Raw genomic sequence first — 17,202 nt, forward strand, 5'->3', positions numbered from 1 at the left:
GTCAGAAAGATCCCCTGGGGAAGGAAATGGCAATTCACTCCAGAATTCTCCTGTGGGAAATCCTATGGACAGAGGAGCTTGGAGGGCAACAGTCCACGGGGTGGCAAAGAGTAGGACACAGCTGAGGGACTAACCGCACACACACATATAAAAAGTGTAATTAACGTAGGAATCTTTTCACAAATAATGGCCCTCTTTTTAAGTTAAAGGAGTGTCTGTCTTCAAGTACGTAGTTTGGGTATTTTGATTTGAAAAAATGCAGAGGGTGTTTCTAGAGTTTAAATGAGCTACAACTTTACAGCTTGATCTGAAAACCAGAGTGGATTCAATATGATATATATATGCACATATTGACATGCATATTTACTATACAGATATTTATTATATTAATTATCTTATTATATTAACATGTAATAACATATATAGCAAATATATATTGTGAGTGGTAAAAGCCATTGGTCTCTGGATTATTCTGTGTAAATGTATGTTATATCATTCTAAGAAAGGTCGAAGATGCTGTGAACCAGTGGCTGCCATTTATTACCTGCCTGCTGTTCATCTAGTCACACCTTTACATCCTCCTTTTCCATTCTACTAAGCTTTGCGATGCTTTTTAAGTTGGGCATGGTTATTTCTTTTTAAGCAATGAATAGCTGCACCTTACAGAAATTTAGTAATCATCCAAGATGATATGGTTAAGAGATGTTGTGGAGTCAGAATGCAGACCACGTTTTGTCAGGTTTCAAAGTCCTTTTCCTTAACAAAACCAGGCCACGTCTCGCTGAAGTTTGAGGATGTAGCTGTTTCTTAGTGATCATCTGTGTCTTACTTGTGTCTAATGACAACTTTTGGATTTGATTTCATTGTCTTTACTGGTTGAAAGTTTCAGAGAGGAGAGAGAGGCATACCACAAGGGAGAATGACTGTTTTCTAATATTTTCCAATATGACGACGAGTTGTTTTTCTGTAACGTGTCAGTTTTGCCCAATAAGCACAACTCTGGGCTTCCCTTGTGGCTCAGCTGGTAAAGAATCCACCTGCAATGCGGGAGACCTGGGTTCAACCCCTGGGTTGGGAAGATTCCTTGGAGAAGGGAAAAGGTACCCACTGCAGTATTTTGGCCTGGAGAATTCCATGGACTGTATAGTCCATGGCGTCGCAAAGAGTCAGACACAACTGAGCAACTTTCACTTTCACTGGGTTTAGAGAATTTACTTTAGTTGAGACAAAAAGTTTCCTGAAAATTTTTTGTTGTTGGGGAAATATGCATGAAGTATGCTTTTGTACCATTTATGTGCTTAAGTTTGGTTCAGGAAAAAAGTGTCTTGTAATTTGCAAATGTATTTTATTAACAGAATTATATAAAGTGGTCATAACTTAAGTCATAAATGTTACTGAGAATGTCATTTTCTTTTTTCCAGATTCCTTGGTGTCACTCAGTTTTCACCTACACATGCCAGAAAAGCATTTCCTTGTTTTGACGAGCCAATCTACAAGGCTACTTTCAAAATCAGCATCAAGCATCAAGCAAGCTATTTATCTTTATCCAATATGCCAGTGGAAACTTCCGTGTTTGAGGAAGATGGATGGGTTACGGATCACTTTTCACAGACCCCTCTCATGTCCACATACTATTTAGCCTGGGCAATTTGCAACTTCACATACAGAGAAACTACCACCAAGAGTGGGGTTGTAGTAAGTATTTTAAGCTTAATGTTGTTTTTGGATAATATACGCTGATATCTCGATTAACAATAAATCATTTTTTTCTTCTTCCCATCTTATATAGCTGAATTCTTTTCTTAATCCTTGGAAGGAAAATTATCTTCTTGGTTTCAGAGTCAGAGAGGAACTTCTCTTCCTTACCCAGCCTTCTTATTAATTTAATCTCTTTCCCACCCCTGACATTCCTGTTCCTTTTGATCACCTGATTATCTCAGCAACAGCTGTTGTCTGTTATGGGAAATTGCCTGTTTTTATTTATATGATGGTAAAACTTCTTTTTATTATAAAATATTTCACATATAAAGAAAATGTGGAGAATATTATAAGCTCCATATACCTACTAGCCAGCTCTATAGAATCTAAACATTTTACCACCTTTTTCCAGTCTCATTTAATTTTTGAAAAAGTGAAACATGTTGGATAGAATTGAAGCCCTCTGTGGACCCCTGCCTGATATTATTGCCTTGTCTCCTACCTCCTACCTGGCCCTGAATTTAACTTTTGTCATTTCTATGCCTATTATCACACAATTATTAGGTATATTATTCATTATTAAGTATAAATCTGTTTAAATAATTCCATGCTTTAAAATTTCATAAAAGTGGTTTTATATTATACATGATCATTTCTTCAACTTATTTTTATTTGATTTCATTTTTTTGCTTAAAATTATGTTTTTGTGGCTTATCTGGATAGAGTGGTTGAATGAATATATTAAAATTTCCCTTCCTCCTATAGATGAACAATTTAATGTTGCCTGATTTTTCAGTGACTAATGACAATGCTCAGTGAACATTTTTGCACCTAAATTCTCTGCTGATGTGCTAGAATTTCTGTAATGTATGAAGCTTCTTTTAACCCATAGCACCCATGTGTATAGAAATATGTACTTAGAGAAGGGTGTTATATAGGAAGCCTAGAGAATTCACTCTGTGTCTTAAATTTATAACAAAAGTCAATTGGATTCTTTGTGATCATTACCATTTGTGACACCATTATTTCAGGTGCTTTTAACATGCTATTGTCTTGGATTAATCAGACTAAAGCAGGCCATGCTCACTTAACAACTTTCTCTTCATTTCCATGGCTCACGCAATAAATATGCATTTATTTTAAATATCATGTCAACCCTAAAGCAAGGTATTATAATTCCATTTTTCCAAGCAAATAAATTTAGGTGACGCCAGTGGTAAAGAACCTGCCTGCCAATACAGGAGACATTAGAGATGTGGGTTTGATCCCTGGGTCGGGAAGATCCCCTGGAGGAGGAAATGGCAACCCACTCCAGCATCCTTGCCTGGAGAATCCCACGGACAGAGGAGCCTGGTGGTGTATGGTCCATGGGGTCGCAAAGGGTCGGACATGATTGAAGAGACTTAGCATGCACAATTTAGGTTTAAAGAGGTGAAATAACTTTATCAGAGCAAAAGGTAAGTGAGTGGTAGGGCTGCAAGACTAACTTCTTATGGTATGACCCTACATTTTGGGCTCTCAGCCCCCACGCCCCGCCTCATGCTGTATTTACCATTTCACCTGTGTGTCTATATGAGAGTTCAGGTAATGGTTCTTTACATCCAACGGGCATTGTATTGGTGTTACTCAAGACATAACAGAAAAAGTGAATAGAAATCTATTTTCTTATTCTGTAGGAAGTCCATAGCTTTATAACGCCTAAATTTTGAATAATAGGTTTGGATAAATAAATTTTTCTCACGTTAACTTTCAATTTAAATCACCACAGAGCCTATTTAAAAGATAAAATTTGCTTGCATACAAAATTAATGCCATTATTAACTGCATATGGTGGGTTAATCTACATAATCATTAAAAATAATACCCCTAAATACTGACTGTAGAAGACTAGAAAAAAGACATTTTGCTCTTTTGGACTTATACTTATTTAATATGTTGAATTCCTCTGGTATTTCTTGATATCTCCTATGGATAGATACTTCAAGGCTATTCATGTTGGACTGTACAAAGAAAAGGAATACTAATATATTTCATTTCCTTTTACATCTTCAAAAGTTGATGAGAGTTGCTGTGGGTCTCTTAGGAGCATAGGGTACATTGGAAGTGTTTTTCTCCTAGTATGATTTCTTTATCCTAAAAGTATTCTCAGCTCTACACAATTATACTTGTTGCTAAGTGAACCATGTTTTAGAATCAGATACACCCCAATTATTTAGATGTGACTTTTATTAGAGTTAAGAATTCAAGTAATTAGTAAGCATTAAAAAATTCTTACTTAATTATTTTTATGGAGAAAAGAGAAAGCATGCTACTAGAGAACGTTGGAAGGTCAACTGAAATAAAATTTTTGTTGTATAATCTAAAAATACTAACAGTAGTAAAAAGGAAAGCAAGATTGCTGTTGGGAGCCCTTATTTATCAACTGTGGAACTAAAATGTAAAACCTGGTTCTCTTGTTTTGTCACCCCATGGAAATCCAGTCTGTTTTCTTTTTATTGCCGTTCCTCTTTATTACTGAGAACACATGGAATGACATTTCTGAACTCTTTAACAGCTAGGAGTGGAAGTTTACCTTTAGAATCTCGGGTGTGGGATGGTCATATGAAATCCAGGTGATCATTTTGAATCAGAAACTGAAGCAGTTTCCTTTGAAATATGAGAGAGTAACTTGAGTAGCATCTTAATATACAGCTGAATGGAAGCAGAGCGTCAAGTACTTGAAGCATCATTATTTGCTTATCAAGTTATGTGTATTTTGCAAGGCACTAATTAGTTACTCAGTTGTGTCCGACTCTTTGCAACCCTGTGGACTGTGAGACTCCTTTATCCATGGAATTCTCCAGGCAAGAATAGTGGAGTGGGTTGCCGTTCCATTCTCCAGGGGATCTTCCTGACCCATGGATCAAACCTGGCTCTCCTGCATTGCAAGGAGATTCTTTATCACCTGAACCACCAGGGAAGCCCTTGCAAAACACTATCCTAAGTAATTAAGAAGATTAAGAAAGTCTAAGATCCTTCCAATAGTGTGAGTGAAGGGCAACTTTTAAGTGGAATCCATACCTGTCGAATGTTAAGTTTCCTGCTGCTACTGCTAAGTCACTTCAGTCGTGTCCGACTCTGTGCGACCCCATCCCTGGGATTCTCCAGGCAAGAACACTGGAGTGGGTTGCCATTTCCTTCTCCTACGCATAAAAGTGAAAAGTGAAAGTGAAGTCGCTCAGTCATGTCCGACTCTTCGCGACTCCATGGACTGCAGCCTACCAGGCTTATCCGTCCATGGGATTTTCCAGGCAAGAGGACTGGAGTGGGGTGCCATGTTAAGTTTACCCATCCCCAGAATGGCTTAGCATTTTTCTAGTTAGTTGGCAACATTTAGAAATTGGGAAATGGCACATAACATTATTTATATCTGGCTTCTCTTGAAAAATTGGGAAATCTTGTGACAGCAGGCTCACATTCTCACTTGGCAACGTTTGTTCATTCATTTATTCCTTCAGCAAGCTATCACAGAGTTTAGTGCCATAAAAACAAGCATTTTATTGCTTTCAGAGTTTCAGTGGGTCAGAAATTTAAAAGACCCAACAGAAACACTTTGTCTTTGCTCAGTGATGTCAAGGGGCTCAGCTGGGGAGACCTGATGGCTGACTTGACAGCTTGAAGCCAGGATCATCTGGACCATCTTCACTAATTTGTCTGATGATTGTTCTGTTAGTCTTCTGGGATATCAAATAGGACATCTGACCACAGCATTTATGTGTGGCCTTTCCATACGGTCTGGGCTTGCTCACAGCATCGTGGCCTCAGGCTTGTTGGATTTCTTATATAGTTGTTCAGAGTTCTAAAGATGAGTGTCTTAAAAGAACTATGTGAAAGCTCTATGGCCACTGGTGACTTATCCTCTGGGGTCACACAGCATATTGGGCTTTCCTGGTGGTTCAGCTGGTAAAGAATCCATCTGCAATGTAGGAGACCCAGGTTCAATCCCTGGTTGGGGGAGATCCCTTGGAGAAGGAAATGGCAACTCCCTCCAGTATTCTTGCCTAGAAAACCTCATAGTCAGAGAAGCCTGGAGGACTACAGTCCATAGGGTTTCAAAGAGTTGGACACAACTGAGCGTCTGAATATACATACATATATATATATCACTTCTATCACATTTTAATAATTGCAAGTGAGTCACTTAAGGATAGCCTGAGCATGTAATCCAGGGGTCATCACATTAAGAGTGTCTGAAGTCCCAGTAGTTTCTGAAGTCACATCTTTGGCTTCATCATGTGTTCCCGACAGTGACCTGCATTTTTTTTTTTCCTAAGGGCATTTATTTTAAGACTATTTTGCCATAAAGTGTGTTAATTTCGAGCTCATCAAAGCCTGGCTCTTTTCTGTTTCTTCTGTTTTGCTTGGAAACTGGGTAGTTTGTTCTGAAGCTCATGTCTCCTGGTTTGTATTTTTCATATCCAGGGAGAATTAGCTTGAAAATATGTTTTAATAATTATTTCTTATTTTCCATGGTACTACATGCAACAGCGTTGCCAAACTTTCTTTCACTTAATAACAAAGGTCCTCTTTCGAAATTTCAGCTTCCAATACATTTACCTTAATGTCTTTCAAGCTGCCACCACCAGCTTCCTCAAGGGCTATAAATCTTTGGCTAGAGGATCCCCTCAAGGGTCTTCCAGCTTTTGCCAGCAGTTCAGTCCCAAAGCCAATGTCACATGTTTTAAGGCTTTTGTTGAGGGTGCCCCACTCCCAGGTACTAAGATAGTTTCCGGTTGGTATTGCTGAATGATAAGTCACTCTAAATCTTAGCAATAAATCAGAATAACCAGTGCTTGTGCCTGTTGCATTCTGTGGGTCAGGAGTACGGACAGCATGGAGCAGGGTATGATTCATCTCTGTTCTTTGCTGTCTCAGCCGGGAAAGCTTGACTCCCGGGAATGACCCAACAGCTGAGGGCCAGAGTCATCGGAGGCCAGTCTGCAGTAACTTTCTGTGCTTGTCGTTGGTTGTTGCCGGGATCTCAGTTGGGGCCCTTATCTGGATCACCTATGAATGGTCTCCCTTTGAGGCCTGAGCTTCCTTGCAGCCTGGTATTTCAGACTTGTTACTGGTGACTCAAGCCTCCAAAGGTGAGTGTACCAAGAGATTTACACTGCCTGCTCTTTCCATTATAAATGGTTACGTAGATTGAGTTAGTCACCATCTTTTTTTTTTTTTCTCTCTCTTCCTTGTAGCCGGGCAGAGGTTATGTTTTCTTTCCTGACCTAGTCTACCAGGTTAAACATTGTCACTGTTGCTGCATTCTGTTACTTACAAACTTAGATTCTAGCAGTCGGGACATAGTCGCCATCTTTCAGTGGGAACAGCGTCAAAGAATTTGAAGGCTTGCTTGGAAACCACCACAGTTGTTCTAAGTGTTATAGAGATCATAAAGTCACAAGCACAGGACCTGACATGTGGTGCTCACTCTGATGATGACAAATTGATGATATATTCTGAAGTCATAGAAAGGAGAAGGGATATGTAAGTTTGAGAGGTAGATGGAAATCTAGATTGTAAAAGGGTTTATGTCTGTTTTAAAATTATCATTCAGTTAACAGTAAGATCCACTGGAAATTTAAGACCTGGAAGCATGACATGTGTAGTTTTTAAAATCTCCTTGAGAGAAGCATGCAAAATATGTGCACGTGAGGAGACTGGGAATAGGGGTCCATTTAGCTAAGAAAGTCTGGACTAGAGTAGTTATAATTTAAATAGATAAGATAGTGTAGTTATAAGAGGCATTTTAAAGAAAGAATTGGTAGGACTTGGTGAGGGATAAAATATAAAAAAAGTGAACATTGAGGAAGCAGAAGACTAAGAGTCAAGAATGACTTTAAGGTTTAGAGTAATAATAACTCTATAGTTTCTGCCCTCCAGATTCACTATGTATTCTGAACTGATTCTCACAACCAATGAGAGCTTTGGTTTTTTTTTGGCCAGTCTGTTGGATGCACACTCTACACTACCCGAGTGGTCTCTTCTTCCTGTTATAACTGGTTATGTAGAATTTTATTAGCCAGCTTTTTTTTTTTTTTTTTTAATTAGCAAGAGTAGGAAACTCAATCTGAGCTTAAGCAAAAAGGGAAATGTGTAAGAAAAAATGGAGTGTGTCAAAGAATTCCGGGTGAGGGGCAGACCTGAAACTGAGCACAGTGAGATATTTGGAAATGCTGCTTCAGATCCTTGTCAGTGCTCCTTCTGCTCTGATTTACTCTCTCTCTGAGGACAGGCTTCCTCTGTTCTTGTGCGTCAGGTGTTTCTCTGACGCACGTGGTAGAATTTTGCTTCCAGAAGTTCCCAAGTTTTTTGTATATTGCCATGCAGGCCCTAAGAGGGAAACTGCCGTTTACAAATTTCCAAACTCACAGGAAGTGTATCGGCTGTCCTTGTTTGAGTCATGAGATCGTCTCTGGACACTGTGTCTAGAGGATACACATCACAGGAAAATGACATCTTCTGTTTCACCTTATGGATGGGAGTGTGAGTTGCAAAAAAAGAGGAATTACCGAAGAAGAGCTGCCGAGTGAAAAGCAACTGCAAGTGCCGCAAATATACTCTTCATTTTTTTTTCGTGTGTGGACTGATTAAAATAGGAAGGATACACAAAATTGACAGTGATGGTGTGTGTGTACACACACCTGTACCTAGGAAAGTATACTTACTCATACATGTGATGCACATTTCTGATACTAGAGTTCTAATGAGAGCTCTAGTATATACACTTAAAACATGTAATCATTCTATGTTGTTTCCTACTGGAAATAAAATTTAGGTCTCATTTTAACAGAAGTGGCGGAGTATAGGTTAATGTACTCTAAGCACTTAAAAAATTCATATTAAAAAATCCATGTTAATATTAAGAGTTCTTTTGTTTAGACTGCATTACAAATATAGTAATGGTCCACAGAGAAAGAAAAAGTAATGACAAAAGGGTTGGATTACAATCTGTTCAGGAATATAAGTGGAGGCTTCTTGATTATCCCAAGAAGAAATAATCCTCTTTGTCTTAGAATCCCCTAGGAGACTTTGTATACTCATCTCTCACAGTCATTATCCTCCTGTTTATAGTCCTTTCTTGCTGGCCTCTTTGTTCCTCTAGACTGAATTCTTTGAAGTCAGGCACTGTATCTTGCTCATCTTTGTAAGATCAGCCATTCCTATTGCATATAAAAAATGGGAGATAGTGAAAATCCAGTGTATGTCTAAATAAGTGAATCCCTTCAGAGAAGTCATGATGTCAGGAGTTTCCAAAACTTTTTGGTTAGCTTAATGGTGGTGGTGGTTTAGTCTCTAAGTCATGTCCAACTCTTTTGACTGCATGGACTGTAGCCCGCCAGGCTCCTCTGTCCATGGGATTCTCCAGGGAAGAATACTGGAGTAGATTGCCATTTCCTTCTCCAGGGGATCTTCCAACCCAGGAGTAAAATAAAAATTTGGCATAAAAATTCGTGAGAAGTAATTTTGACCAGTATTGACTGTAAGTAGCAAATGTTGCAAAACACATATCCTCACTTTTTAAGGACTTTGTTGGAAGGTGTTGTTCAGGAGAGTTGAATACTGAGGGTTTTACTGAAAATAGGGAACTGGATTCAGTTCAGTCTCTAGGCTCTGGAGGATCAGGTACGGAGGAGGAGAAATGACCAGGGATTGTCTCTGTCATCTACCAGGAATGGAACGACTCCGAGTGCTCATTGGCTGGTGATAGCTGGGCTTGTGGGCCTGGGCTGGCTGCCATGTGGGTGTCTGTCTTGGAATCTTGGGGCCCAACTTAACCTCTGCTACATGAGAGATATGCCTGAGCCAGGCTTGGGTCATCCAGTTAGGTCTGTATTCTTGTCAGCAGGCTATGTGGCCAGGTCAGGCATTTGTTGGAGTCAAGGAGTTTGAGAAATTAAAAAGGAAAAAAAATACAGTTGATGTACCTTCTTACATTTTATTAGTATGGTAGGAATAGAACCAAGGGCTTTTGTTAAGGAGTGAGTATAGAGTGAAGAAATGGAGGCAATGATTGTAGACTGTGACCTTAAGAGTGCTAGTTAAGGGAAAGGAAAAGAAAATACATGTATGCAGAGCCTAGTGCAAGTGAGTTTTTTTTTTTTTTTTTTTATTAGTTGGAGGCTAATTACTTCACAACATTTCAGTGGGTTTTGTCATACATTGATATGAATCAGCCATAGATTTACACGTATTCCCCATCCCGATCCCCCCTCCCACCTCCCTCTCCACCCGATTCCCCCGGGTCCTCCCAGTGCACCAGGCCCGAGCACTTGTCTCATGCATCCCACCTGGGCTGGTGATCTGTTTCACCATAGATAATATAGATGCTGTTCTTTTGAAATATCCCACCCTCACATTCTCCCACAAAGTTCAAAAGTCTGTTCTGTATTTCTGTGTCTCTTTTTCTGTTTTGCATATAGGGTTATCGTTATCACCTTTCTAAATTCCATATATATGTGTTAGTATGCTGTAATGTTCTTTATCTTTCTGGCTTACTTCACTCTGTATAAGGGGCTCCAGTTTCATCCATCTCATTAGGACTGGTTCAAATGAATTCTTTTTAACGGCTGAGTAATATTCCATGGTGTATATGTACCACAGCTTCCTTATCCATTCATCTGCTGATGGGCATCTAGGTTGCTTCCATGTCCTGGCTATTATAAACAGTGCTGCGATGAACATTGGGGTGCATGTGTCTCTTTCAGATCTGGTTTCCTCAGTGTGTATGCCCAGAAGTGGGATTGCTGGGTCATATGGCAGGTCTATTTCCAGTTTTTTAAGAAATCTCCACACTGTTTTCCATAGCGGCTGTACTAGTTTGCATTCCCACCAACAGTGTAAGAGGGTTCCCTTTTCTCCACACCCTCTCCAGCATTTATTGCTTGTAGATTTTTGGATAGCAGCCATCCTGACTGGCGTGTAATGGTACCTCATTGTGGTTTTGATTTGCATTTCTCTAATAATGAGTGATGTTGAGCATCTTTTCATGTGTTTGTTAGCCATCTGTATGTCTTCTTTGGAGAAATGTCTGTTTAGTTCTTTGGCCCATTTTTTGATTGGGTCATTTATTTTTCTGGAATTGAGCTTCAGGAGTTGCTTGTATATTTTTGAGATTAATCCTTTGTCTGTTTCTTCATTTGCTATTATTTTCTCCCAATCTGAGGACTGTCTTTTCACCTTACTTATATAGCAGTGCTAAATCTGTACAAGAGAAAAACAAAACTTTTCTTTTTTAAAAAATAATTTTATTTGTTTGTTTATTTTTGGCTGTGCTGGGTGTTGGTTGCTACCCAGGCTTTTCTCTGGTGCTTTTCTCTGGTAGCGGTGCATGGGCTACTCATTGCAGGGGCTTCTCAGAGAGCGTGGGCTCCAGGGCGCACAGGCTTCAGGAGTTGTGAAACGTGGGTTCAGTACTTGTGACTCCAGGCTCCACAGCACAGGCCCAATAGTTGCCTGTGGGCTCAGCTGCTCAATGTCTTGTTAGATCTTCCTGGATCAGGGATTGAATCTGTGTTGTGTCTCTTGGATTTGCAGGCAGATTCTTTACCACTGAGCCATCAGGGAAGCCCCTAAAAAGTTTTCTGACAGTTGTCATAGAGCTACCAGATGTTCAGTAGCTTGCTTTTGTAGGGGAAATATCCAATACTTCTTTGTACTGTTCTGTAAGTTTTCAGAGCCAAGGAATAGGAATAAAGAAAGCAGATGTGGGAGACTCCACCTGGGAGACTGCACAAGACTCATGCGGCCAGCCATCAAGAGGATTCGACACTTAGTGACAGTGAAACATTGTTGAAAGTATGGGCCGCGGTTCCCAGAGAGGTAGAGAAGCAGGGGAACCTGATCGCTTACGGTGAACGGTGTCGGATTCGTGATTTCCAAAAAAGAAGATTTAACTTTAGGACCAGGGACCAGGCTTGATCACTCAAGAGCTTTTGTGTAGCAGAGTTTCATTAAAGTATAAAAAGGGACTGAGAATGCTTCTGGCACAGACATCAGAAGGGGAATGGAGAGCGCCCCCCTCGCTAGTCTAAGCAAGGGAGTTATATATACTTTTAAAATTTGTTATTACAATAACTCAAAAGAATGTCTCAAGGTTGTAAAGATCTTAATAGACCCACTCCCATAATTTAAGTTTTAAGATAACAGGATTAGCCAGAAGGTTTTCAGGAAGGAGAAACTGTCCTCAAGCAGGATACATTGTTCTTATTTAATCCTTAGTACAGAGTTTAAACTGAGCTGTGTAATCATCAGTTCCAGGCTTAAAGAAAAAAAAAAGCATTTTATGTGACTAAGAGTAAGGAATGTAGAGAAAAAAAAAAGTTTGTCCTCTCCTCCTCCTTGAGAACCCCAGACCCCTCTCTCCTCCTTGGGGACCCCGGATTTCTTATCGACCTGCCTACGAATTGACTTTCTCAAACCCAGATGGGAGTGATGGTCATGGAAAATGGATTGGGACAGAGGAATAGCAGTCACCATGAGAATAAAAGTCAGAGTAGTGTGATGAAGTGGGTGAGGTGGGAAGCTGTCTTAGGAAGGTTTCAGGTTTCAGGGTGAGTTGGAGGAATTCTCACTGCAGTTTAGTGGAGTTGGCATAATGTTATTGCAAAGTTGGATGGAAGGTGATTAAAGACACAATCATGGAGACAGCTGAGATAAAGTAGCAGTGAGATCACGTTAGAACAAACATCAAAACCATTGAGAGGGAATCCTTGAGTAGGGCAGCCTTAAGCCAGGCTTTAGACTTCTGAAGTGTGAGTGTCACGGTTGGAGACCTAGATGGGGAAGAAAATTAGTGAGCTGCATTAACTCCAAAAGAGAAGAGTTTTTCCATAAAAGTGGAGAAAGTGAAAGTGAAAGTCGCTCAGTCGTGTCCGACTCTTTGAACCCCATGGACCATACAGTCCATGGAATTCTCCAGGCCAGAATACTGGAGTGGGTAGCCTTTCCCTTCTCCAGGGGATCTTCCCAACCCGGGGATTGAACACAAGTCTCCTGCATTGCAGGCGGATTCTTTACTACCTGAGCCACAAATTGGGGTATAAAAGCAGCAGTAGAAAGTCAGGAAAGAGCTGATCCCTCTATGGCTCTGCAGGTGGTTGAGAGAGGATCTAAATATAGATGAGAATGTGAGCAAACCTTTGACCTTTTCATGTCATGTGTCCGCAGGACTGGTAAAGGTCAGTTTTCAAAGAAAACTGCCCAAAGAAAGGCAATGCCAAATAATATTCAAACTACTGCACAATTGCACTCGTCTCATATGCTAGCAAAGTAATGCTCAAAATTCTCCAAGCCAGGCTTCAGCAATATGTGAACCGTGAACTTCCAGGTGTTCAAGCTGGATTTAAAAAGGCAGAGAAACCAGAGATCAAATTGCCAAAATCCGTTGGATCATCGAAAAAGTAAGAGAGTTCTAGAAAAACATCTACTTCTGCTTTGTTGGCTACACCAAAGCCTTTGACTGTGTGTATCACAACAAACTGTGGAAAATTCCTCAAGAGATGGGAATACCAGACCACTTACCTGCCTCCTGAGAAATCTGTATACAGGTCAGCAAGCAACAGTTAGAACTGGACATGAAACAATAGACTGGTTCAAAATCAGGAAAGGAGTAGATAAAGGCTGTATATTGTCTCCCTGCTTATTTAAATTATATGCAGAGTTCATTATGCAAAGTGCCAGACTGGATGAACCACAAGCTGGAATCAGAATTGCCAGGAGAAATATCAATAACCTCAGATACGCAGATGACACCACCCTTATGCCAGAAAGTGAAGAAGAACTAAAGAGCCTCTTGATGAAAGCAAAAGAAGAAAGTGAAAAAGCTGGCTTAAAAGTCAACATTCAGAAAACTAAGATCATGGCATCTGGTCCCATCACTTCATGGCAAATAGATGGGGAAACGATGGAAACAGTGACAGACTTTATTTTGTTGGGCTCCAAAATCACTGCAGATGGTGATTGCAGCCATGAAATTAAAAGACGCTTGCTTCTTGGAAAAAACGCTATGGCCAACCTAGACAGCACATTAAAAAGCAGAGACATTACTTTGCCAGCAAAGGTCCATCTGGTCAAGGCTATGGCTTTTCCAGTGGTCATGTATGGATGTGAGAGGTGGACTATAAAGAAAGCTGAGCACTGACGAATTGATGCTTTTGGACTGTGGTATTGGAGAAGACTCTTGAGAGTCCCTTGGACTGCAAGGAGATCCAACCAGTCCATCCTAAAGGCGATCAGTCCTGGGTGTTCATTGGAAGGACTGATGCTGAAGCTGAAACTCCAATACTTTGGCCACCTGATGCGAAGAGTTGACTCATTGGAAAAGACCCTGATGCTGGGAGGGATTGGGGGCAGAAGGAGAAGGGGATGACAGAGGATGAGATGGCTGGATGGCATCACTGACTCAATGGGCATGAGTTTGAGTAAACTCCGGGAGTTGGTGATGGACAGGGAGGCCTGGCGTGCTGTGATTCATGGGGTCGCAAAGAGTTGGACACGACTGAGCGGCTGAGCTGGAGTGACAGTGAACAGTGGTAGCAGAATCAGGGGTTTGCGTAAAGGCTGAGAGCTGTTGATACGAAGGGTAGAACGCTAGCCTGGAGGGACATGTCCACAACAGAAGAGAGAGGGGGCTGAGTAGGCAGAATTTAGTGGGTGGAGGAGATTATATGACTGTCCTGCTCCAAGGTTTCCATTGAGATGTTGGTGTAACGGAGTGTGCCTTAGCAAATCTCCATCTCCTGCTGGCTGGCCTGGACTGATGGTGGATTAAGTGATGAATGATTATGAGTTTTGTTGTATAATCCACAATTTTATCAACTGCCCTGAATCTTAAGAGCCCCATGTATTGAAGAGACTAATAGAAGTTAAGGAAAAGGGTTCAAGTGAAAACAAACCTATGAAACAGAACCGTTTAGTCATGTAGAATATTCATGGCTGTTGTTATGTTTAATCATGATGATGTGTGTGATGGATGATGTGGTGTGTAGCCAGGTCCATTCTCTCTTGGTTGAGGGGAAAGAGATGACTCTGGCTGTGATCCTCCCTTCCTCAGTCTTCTTGCTGAAATTTTGGGTGGTTGCAATGGGGCCCATCAGTCCAGTTACCTCTTAGATACGCTCATGGCACGTCTAGAGGAACACGTGTGCCATGGGAATGTGCTCAGTCGCGTCAGTAATGTCTGACTCTTTGCGTTCCAATGAACTGTAGTTCTGCAGGCTCCTCGGTCCACGGGATCCTCCAGGCAAGAATAGTGGAGTGGGTGGCTGTGCCTTTCTCCAGGGGATCATCCTGACCCAGGGACTGAAGCCTAGTCTCTTGTTTCTCCAGGTCTCTGGCACTGGCAAGCAGGCAGGTTCTTCACCACTAGTGCCATCTAGCAAGCCCTAGAGTAACATGATAACATAGAAACTGATAATCCAAGAGGCTCCTTTTCCTTCCTTTGCCGTGTACTTTCCTTGTGACTTCAGAGTTATTTTTGCCAATTTTTGTTCCTCCTTTTTTATTTTACTTCTAGTTCCTTAGAACTTTTACTTTAAAAAACTGTTTGGCCCAAGCCTTTATAATCTAAGGGAGGTAGAATATTTTATAGTATTGAGGAAGAAAGTGGTGAGAGATGATGTTGGAGATTTATGCAGGGGCCAGATCATGAAGGGATTTGTATGTCATGTTAAGGAGTTTTGATTTTATCCTTTAAGAAAAGGGGACCATTAAAGGATCTGAGCTTGGGAGGGCTTCAGAGCATATCAAGAGCTCTCTGTGGAAGCATGGAGATAATACAAAATGCCTTATCATCTTTGCCAAAAGACTCAGTTCCTTTCCTCCATTACTTGGTTAAGGATCCGCTTTCCTCTTTGGTTAAGGCTGCCATGCTGGTCTTGTTGACTTTCCTAAAGATCAAGGAACAGGCAGTAATCACGTGTATGGCAAACAATTGGAGAGGCTTAAACCATGGGCGACATGAAAAAAATAAACAGATGTTCATGTCTGGTCTCGGACACAAAATGTGCTTCAGTCCGGAGGAAAAAACTCTGGGTAAACATGATATAAAACAAAAGATGAAAGAAAATTATACTCTAAAGGTTGATGTTACTGAGATTCAAGTGATTCTTATAAGATTTGATGTCAAATTTCAGAGACTAGCTAGGGTGTTTGGTTAAGACATTACTATTTCCGGAGATGGAACTTGCATGAAACAAAGAGGAAAATTCTGTGCTGAAGATTCAGATAGTATTCCTGGAAGGTCCTTGTACTTAGCTGGATACATAAAGCTGAATATCCAGAGTACTATTAATACTGTCTTCAGCCACTGCCACCTACTAATGTTTCTTGACTTCCTTTTCAGACCAGATGGCAGGAAACTTACTGGGTCTCTAAGATGTTGCTGTTTTCTGATTAGGTTTAATTTGGGGAGGAACTGGTGAACACCTAAAACCAACCACCAAGCAAATGTACTGTTCTCATGGCACTGAAAATTACTTATTTCTTTTCATATTTCTTAAAACCATAGAAAACCATTGCTTTATCCATTCACAAAGCTATATTAGGCAACTGTGTCCAATAATAAACTGAGAAAATTGGAAAATTCTGGTGTAATTAGGATGACTAAAGAGAGAACAGGCTGAGCAGAATTCATAAGAAGTTCACAAAGATGTGGGACTTTGAGTGACAAGGAGATGAAAAATTCTCAACTTTTTGTGATTAGCCAATCAGCAAGCTAATAATAGATACCCAGTGTCCCCTCAGGGTTAAATACTGCACAGAACCAGTGTATAAGATATAGGTTTTATTTCCAAAGAGTTTAGGAGCCAGTTGATTATACAAGGTAAATACATTACCACACACTGGATGGTTAAAGGTGCTATTTTATAATGGGAAGATAAAATCCGTGGTTAGATGTTAGATATGGAAGAACAGAGAAGGAGATCCATGTGGACAGGCATTTACTGAGGAGTTTGGATCTTGAGGGAAGGGTGGATATGGATACGTGAAAGGCAAATTAGAGAGTCTTTCTTTGTGAGATGAAGAGAGTGTCTACAGAAGGGATGGCCACGGAATTTTCTTCGGAGTGAGAAGATTAATGTATCAGTTATTAATAGTTGGTTGCAAGTGTCTGAAAGCAACTCAGGAAAACTTAAGCAAAAGAGAAAATCAATGGTGGGATCCTGGCCAGCTCCGAGGAATGGAGAATTAAATAATTATGTCTTGGGAAGGATCGCCTTGCGCATCTAGATAGCAGTCACCAATGAACAGTCTTTTGGGGATGCTGTTATGTGAATGTTTGAGTTGCAGTCCCCAAGTTCCCAGGAGACAGAGGGAGCAATTTGTTTTGCCTGAATAGAGCGCCCATCTCCATGGATGAGGTATTAATAGATTCTGGGATGCCTTCATAGGGGCAGAGGGAATCTGAGGAGGGGGAGTTTCTCAAAGGAAAAACAGTGTGACTTTATTAAAAAAAAAAGAAGAAGT

The 17,202-nt window shown here is 40.6% G+C and overlaps 1 protein-coding gene across 1 annotated transcript in view; it reads left to right on the top strand.

The window, feature by feature from the left end:
- Positions 1–17,202, top strand: part of TRHDE (thyrotropin releasing hormone degrading enzyme) — a 429,224-nt gene that overhangs the window by 11,738 nt on the left and 400,284 nt on the right. The window contains exon 2 of the mRNA XM_043879610.1: positions 1,422–1,695. Within this exon, the coding sequence (XP_043735545.1) occupies positions 1,422–1,695 (274 nt within the window). The remainder of the gene's footprint in view (positions 1–1,421; positions 1,696–17,202) is intronic.

This window comes from Cervus elaphus, chromosome 3 (assembly GCF_910594005.1).
Source record: "Cervus elaphus chromosome 3, mCerEla1.1, whole genome shotgun sequence".
Taxonomy (NCBI): Eukaryota; Metazoa; Chordata; class Mammalia; order Artiodactyla; family Cervidae; genus Cervus; species Cervus elaphus.